The sequence below is a fragment of the Silene latifolia genome, chromosome Y (assembly GCF_048544455.1).
Source record: "Silene latifolia isolate original U9 population chromosome Y, ASM4854445v1, whole genome shotgun sequence".
Taxonomy (NCBI): Eukaryota; Viridiplantae; Streptophyta; class Magnoliopsida; order Caryophyllales; family Caryophyllaceae; genus Silene; species Silene latifolia.
In genome coordinates, this window is record NC_133538.1 from 173,366,889 (window position 1) to 173,374,412 (window position 7,524).

Genomic DNA, 7,524 nt, shown 5'->3' on the forward strand with positions numbered 1-7,524 from the left:
TTCCTAAGGTCTTTCTTGGTCGAAGGGTCGGTCACAAGAGTCCTTAAATATCCTGGGTATTACATTCCGGTCCGGTTCGGTCCGACCGGAAAGACAGAAATTATTGTTATTTAATATTTTCAGAAAAATTATATTTTATTTCGGTCCGATGAACTGGAATTTTGGACCGTAATTTGAAAAAGTGGGCATGTAGTGTTTTTCAAATTCCGGTCCAGTCCGATTATGGATCGATGCACAACCCTAGTTGGGAACTTGGGGCATGAAACATACGATAACATAATAAAACAAAACATAAATAAAAGGCGGTTGGTTTACAAAGGTTGGTGCTCATTCATGGACGGGTTTTACTCTTTCATGGACGGAAATGACCATTTTACCCCTTTTATTTCAACTCCCCAATTTTTAATTTTCTCTCTCTATATTCAATTCTCCTTGAATTCCACCGCCTCCCTCTCCCACTTCTGCCACCACCTTGCCATTGCCCTTCCCGGCCTTAGCTAGCCGCCAACCACCGTCTCATTCCCTCGCTTCCCTTAACCGACGATGCCCACCGCACTAATGCCTGACCGGTCAGTCACCATCTACAACCGTCAACGCCGCCCCTTACTACATCGGCCGGTCTTGACGACCTCCTCAGACCGGCCACCTTCTAGTCATCTCGATACTCTCCCAATTTCCAGCGGTGTCCAATTTGACGGCAATCATTTACAAACTTCAGAAAATTATCAGTATCATAAAATAACCGAGTAAAACAACAAGATCTGCACCAGCGTCAACCTGAGACATTTGCAGAAACCCATTATAATGATTATGGGGTAGCCAAACCATTTGCTTCAATAATCAATAGCATCAGGATGAGCCTCTACGAACATAGAAGAAAAATGCAATTTTAGACATTGCACGTGTACTCAATGTTGGTAGAAGCTACGAGAGTCTTACAAATTTCCGTGGTTAATATCGGATAGTGACGAGTCTTACAAATTGTGTAATTTGACGGATTTGATTAATTTTGTAGATTATTAATTTTGTGAGGGAGAGAGTAAATACCCCATGAACGAGCAACTACGTTTACAAGGGTAAATACCCCCTAAATAGTAAATATATAATCGACAAAAAAACTCTAAATTAAATGATGAATATATTACCACAGATGACTCGTGACGGTGTTACATAACTTACATTCCTAGAACTCACAATCTGGGAAATAAATTAAACTTGATCTAAAGCAAGCTAAGCCACTGAACCACTTCTAAAACTCCTTGCTTTGATGAGAGACTATCACAAATTTGATTCCTACCGGCATCAAATTCTGCATACATTGTGCTTTGTGCATGAGTGACCGCTTTTTCAATATCCCATTTTCCACACTGACCAAATGGCGATATAGGGCAAGGATCAACGACTAGCGTCCCTAAGCCCGCAAACCTAGCAGACAACCAAAGAGCTAATTCAACATCTTTTGTATACCCACGAAAGCCACGAAGTTCTATCACCTTTAGTTGCTTATGTCGATAAAAGGAACTTCTTTGTACCGGCATTAAAATGTCTTTATCTTCATTTTTCAGTATGCTATACGTCTGCATCCACAGAAAATATATCCGATAATAAAAGAAAAAGAGGTTAAATATCAACCCATAAACCACTTGGAGAATAAATTGTCTCGAAACAAACCTGCCAAAGCACCTTCGCAATAACAAAAGAGAACAATATACAATAGCTATATTGTTAGAGAGGGTTGTGCCTTAGCTCATTTTTAGACGGGCTTCTGTTCATAAAGCGACTATTTTTTATTTATGATCTCATTCATTTTTTATTTCGAGATATAATCTAGTAATCCACACATTCCTAAATCGGTTCATTTGTTGGATACAACTCAGCATAACTTCATATGAGCTCAAAGGATCACTTAATCCTAAGTCCTCAGTTGGCCATTCCATATTGTTATCTGTGATAAGCCTTGTTTGTTTAGCATTAACTCTACTCCCTCCATCCCATATATTTGTATCAGAAAACAACTCATACTATTAAGGAGTATTAACGAAGTGGCGGAAAAATGTCTTGGCTGGTTTACCCTTGAATTAGGATGTAGGACCGTTAACCTGTCTTGTTCTTGCCTAGAAAGTGTAAAAATGAGTCAAACTCGCCTTTTTTTCACTTCTCTTAAATATGAAATTTTATCTGAATAGTCAGACAAAGTGTAGGTGTGTAAAACAATTAGGGGAGAAGTGTATATTTGTGAAAATTTGTTGATGATTTGCTTTTCTTGAATTCCTTTTTATGCTTAGAACCGATCCATAGAACAATTTCAGATTCTAACTAATAGGAGACTGATTATTTTGTATCCAATGACTGTTGGACAGATATAGAGAGATTTTTCAGCAAAGATTTCAAACAGTCAAGCCAACAGTTACAAAAAGCCAACACAGAAAAACAGTGCAAACATGTTACGCACGACAAGGGAATAACAAGCAAGCTTTTAGAGCCAAGAGGAATATTTGATATCTCAAAATTAACATGCTATAACGTGGAGGACAAAAAAAAAACAGCAGGTGCACCTTCACATTCTGTTTCCGGATCCCAAAAAAAAGAAAAAACAGGTGTACCTTCAGGACAAATCTCTGCAGCAATGGAGATGCATCGAGTAGCTGAGTGCACAAGCCCATAAAACATTCTATGATGTTCCTTGACCAACTTAGTTTCAAGTATTTGAGTTTTTTAAACTTGGGGAGTTCTGGGAAGCAACCAACCATCTGGGAATAAAGTCAAAAATTAAAAATAAGAATATATAAACAAAGAAGAGATAAAAAAGACCATATAAGCAAAAAGGGACAGGAAGAGGAACACACTAACCCAGTGCCAGTCTTGTAAATCCAGTTTAAGAGACTCCAACCGAGAAAAGTAACTTGAGAATTTGTGAATGTTTTTTATCAAGAAGTCATCGTTTATACTGGCTTCGACGAGTCGGGGAACTTTCTTGAAAAACTTCTTTACCGTGGGACCATGATAAGCAAAGGACACAATATTGACAGCATGTACTTCAAGGCTGTGCAAAGAGAAGCAATGCTTTATCTTTAGGTGCCTTAGAAATGGTGACGGGCCAGCAATTTTAAGCCTTACTAAAGACGATACTGAATTGAGATGCAAAACTTGAAGCAGAGGGAAATTCAAAAGAATAAACTCGAGAACTGTTTCAGTCATGTCTACGTTTTTGCAGATGAAGACAAGTCAATGAACCAAGAGGGCAGTTGGTGAAAACATGAGTTGTAACGGAAAATTTCTCATAAGGTGAACTTCCAATGCATCTGAAATCCAACAAAAGCCGTTTGACTCTCCTTTGCAACGCAAACTTGATCCATTTATTTATCACATTTGAACTTTCATCAGAAATACCAAAACTAACTTTAAAAACATCTAGAGTAGAACCTTTATGCACATTCAACACCTGATTTACCCAATCTATAAGCTTGAACCTAGATAGGTCAACTATGTTCTGCTCAGTATGTTTGGGAATAGATTCAACAAAGTCCAATACACCGGTCGTATGTGTCCAAAGATATCTCCAACTACGAGATATAATCATCTGGCAGCGCCTCAATCCGATTTTCCAACTTGCCTTCCAACCAGCGACACTGGCACATTTTGAACATCATATATGCAGCAGCAATAGTTGGCTCAAATCTTTTGTTCAAAAGCAATTTCAATAGGTGGTATAATAACAACTTCATTATCCTCAGAACAACAAGCATATAAGTGGACATGCTCCAGAGTTCAGAGATAGCAGCTAAGACAAGCCAGTACTTGACACAAAAACAGAATAAACTATGCCTGAAAGAAATTTCAACTTGCCTACCATGGATACAACAACATCAACATTATCTCAGTCTCTAAGGGGTTCTGTAAACTGAAGAGTAATGAGGTCGGATGTATGCAACCTTACCCTTGTATTAGCAAATACATATAGAGTATAAACTGTTTCTAGATTACCCAAATTAAAATTTCATTGAGAGTTTCAGTAAATTACAGTTACTATACAACGAAAAGTACAGTCAGTTTAGTGAAACTTTGGCAATTTTATGATAAAAGGCTTTCTGTTAATGGAGTGAGGGTAGGAACAAAAAAATTTTTTTTTTTTTTTTTTTTTTGGAGAACATGAGACGCTCCTGTTGCAATTTGACACTTAATTGTGTAACTTAACTTTTTAAGTTACATTAGTTTATTTTTATTACATGTTAAATGTAATTAAACTAAAAGAGAGTTTTAGAGACATATACATTAATAGTTGAGTGGAGTTTAAAGTCACGTAAGTTATAAAAAAAGGCTTATGTACAATGCATTATTGTGTAGTCTTGTGCTCTCATTGAGAGGTACAAGGTCTCACCATATGAGATTAGTTCTCTTACATCCTCCTCACAATTATAAAAGTATATCACTCCAATTTATACAAATGATCTATGTTTATGTCTTTTGGGTCCACGATACTTCCGCTGCCCAAATTCTAAGATGGTATCAAAGCCCATGGCTTTGTCCTGGGTTTGATATAAAAAAATGGTAAAAAAAAAACTTACTCTTCCTATATACTGAAAAAAAAAAAACTGGAGGGATAAATGTGGTAACAGAAAATTGAGAATGATTGATGGACATGGGCCACAATCTTCAGAAGCATTGGGTAGCCGGAAAAAAAAGTTGGCTAACCAAATTTCAAACAAGGGTGACAATCACAAAAATGTCAACCCGCTTCATCATGGGGCAACTTAAGGAGACCTCAAATCAAAAGTTGGCCAAAAATCCCACAAACTAAATAGGGCTTAGACTCATACAAGCAATGAGCTACAGACCCGAATAGAACAAAGAGCGAGAGAACCGAATTCATGCTAGGCAATTAATAACCCAAAGTAAAACAAAGGGTAAAAACCCGAGCAAGATGGGCGTTGACTCGAGAAAGATGAGACAAGGTAAAGATCCTAAATCATCAAAGTTCATGGGTACAAGAACAAATTATAGGAAGATGACAACATGATTGGAGATTCAAAATATCAAGCTAATTCGGAATTAAGTGTCAAGGGGGAGTGTTGCAATTTGACACTTAATTGTGTAACTTAACTTTTTAAGTTACATTAGTTTATTTTTATTACATGTTAAATGTAATTAAACTAAAAGAGAGTTTTAGAGACATATACATTAATAGTTGAGTGGAGTTTAAAGTCACGTAAGTTATATAAATAGGCTTATGTACAATGCATTATTGTGTAGTCTTGTGCTCTCATTGAGAGGTACAAGGTCTCACCATATGAGATTAGCTCTCTTACATCCTCCTCACAATTATAAAAGTATATCACTCCAATTTATACAAATGATCTATGTTTATGTCTTTTGGGTCCACGATACTTCCGCTGCCCAAATTCTAACATCCTGATTGACTGCTCCCCCAAGAGTCCCAACATAATCAAAGCAGAACCATATAAAATTTCAAAAATCGTGAATTTAAGCGTATGTCGTCAACCTTGAAGGTAGAAGTTTCAACTTGAATAAAGCCTGTTTTGTCAATTATTCAGCAATTAATTTGGCGAGTGGTGCCTAATTCCATGATTCCAAAGCAGAGCAATATGGGATTTGAACTAATTTTTTAACTGATTTTTTTTCCAACGAATTAGCACCATTGTGGTAAACAGGTAAAGATCTATTTTATAACAAGGAACTCATGAGCATCAAGTTAATAGCTTTTTTTCACCTTAACTCTTCATTTAAGAATCAACTCTAGCAAAGCAGACAAACTTCACGATACACCATTGCAAAGATAGATATCTGACGGGACCTGTAGATTAGAAAGACTATTCTTAAAAGTTACTCCCTCCGTCCCGGTCAATTGTTGTCTTTTGGTTTTGGCACAAAGACCAAGGAAAGGGAAGGGGGCCAATTATAAGATGACAACTGACAAGTGGATCAAATTGAGTGTGAAGGATCAAATTACTCATCAAATGCAATCCTAAAATAGAAAGGACGACAATTGACTAAGACACACCAAAATGGAATAGGACAACAAATGACCGGGACAGAGGGAGTAAAAGATAATCTTCTCTACCTTGAATAGTTTCAAGACGGTTTCCCTGATTAAAAAATTGCACCTTTTATTCCAAGGAAACAAAATCTAACACACAGACGCATAACTGCATATGTTACTTGAGCAGGCACAAAGAAAGATTTGAGGAAAAACAATTCTCAAATGGTGTGAGAAGAAGCTGGGAACATGGTTGTCATACCTTTTTTAAAGGTCTTAAATCCGAATCCATGGTTATTTGAAATTTATAACTTGATGCAATAATGTCAAGTCATATATTAGTCACATAAACACAGCCTGCAAAATACACACCAAAGAAGAACTAGAATTAGGATGATTTGTTAGACACCAATCTTCTTACCAGTCACATCATAATATCAGGCACAAAATTCATGATCATTCCCTTGAATCCTTGATTTACTACCTCTTACCTATCGAATTGCATAAGCCTATTCTACTAGTGACTACAAGCACTCAAAATTGGAACAAGAACATTTATTGGACTGGCAAATCCTTCTTAGATTGCCTTGTGCATATGCGCAAGGGAATAAATGATCCACCAAGTAGTCATTCCATCCAAAACCTACTCTACTAGTGACTACTACATAACATTACACAACCCGCAAACGAATATAATGATCAACCAAGTAGCCCTACGTCCATCAAAAACCGACTCTACTAGTGACTACTTCGTTACCTTACAAAACCCGCAAGAGAACACAGGCAAAAGACTTTTTCAACTAAATTCCACACAGAATTTTCCCATCCGAGCTAAGTCCATTCCTTAACTTTTCAATTACTCCAATTCTGCTATGAAAATCAACTACGGAGTATTACAGCTGACAATAGTTCTACTTGTTTATTTCTTTATTCATGCAAAAAAAATAAAAAAATATTATAATTAAAAAAATAAAATAAAACCACAATTCAATCAAGCTTCTTAAATCGTAGCAACAAAGTAGTATAAATTATCAGGAAAAAAAAAAGAGAGCAAGAAATTCGAGAATTACCGGACAATATTATCTGCTTGGAGAATGCTACAATGTGAATGAAATTCAGATCTTCAATGAATAGGGTATGAACTCCTAAGAAGAGTTGTATACCTCCGTTACTCCGTATAGACCCGACAAACGGGTCGGGCGGGTCGGTTCATACGGGTCGAGTCATATGGGTCACGGGTCAGATTAGGATTAGAATACGGGTCAAGAAATAATTTACAACGCCTTTTTTAACAATTTTTTTAATCAAAAACATAATTTTTAAAATTACAAAACACATTTAAAATCAAGGTAAATTTATAACTCATACCTTGTATAATGTCATTTTTCAAATTTTATACATTAGATAACGTTTCTTTAAAACATATACGCTAGAGATGGCAACGGATCCTGGACCCTATCCAGATCCGCGGATCCGGACCCTGATGGGTAGGATATGGATCCTAATTTTTCGGACCCTGTGGATATGGG

General features: G+C 36.6%; 1 protein-coding gene across 2 annotated transcripts; it reads right to left on the bottom strand.

The window, feature by feature from the left end:
* Positions 1-1,105: 1,105 nt before the first annotated feature.
* Positions 1,106-7,142, bottom strand: LOC141626499 (uncharacterized). 2 transcript variants are annotated; one of them, XR_012536080.1, is made up of 5 exons: positions 7,066-7,142; positions 6,258-6,352; positions 2,851-3,043; positions 2,604-2,750; positions 1,106-1,577 (listed from the first exon to the last, which is right to left on the bottom strand). XR_012536080.1 is itself a non-coding variant. In XM_074440273.1 (5 exons), the coding sequence occupies exons 3-5, from the start codon at positions 3,196-3,198 to the stop codon at positions 1,221-1,223; spliced, it is 852 nt and encodes a 283-aa protein (XP_074296374.1). In that variant the 5' UTR covers positions 3,199-3,302; positions 6,258-6,352; positions 7,066-7,142; the 3' UTR covers positions 1,106-1,220. The 2 variants fall into 2 exon arrangements, 1 of the variants encoding a protein (XP_074296374.1); XM_074440273.1 differs by having other exon boundaries at positions 2,851-3,302.
* Positions 7,143-7,524: the final 382 nt, after the last annotated feature.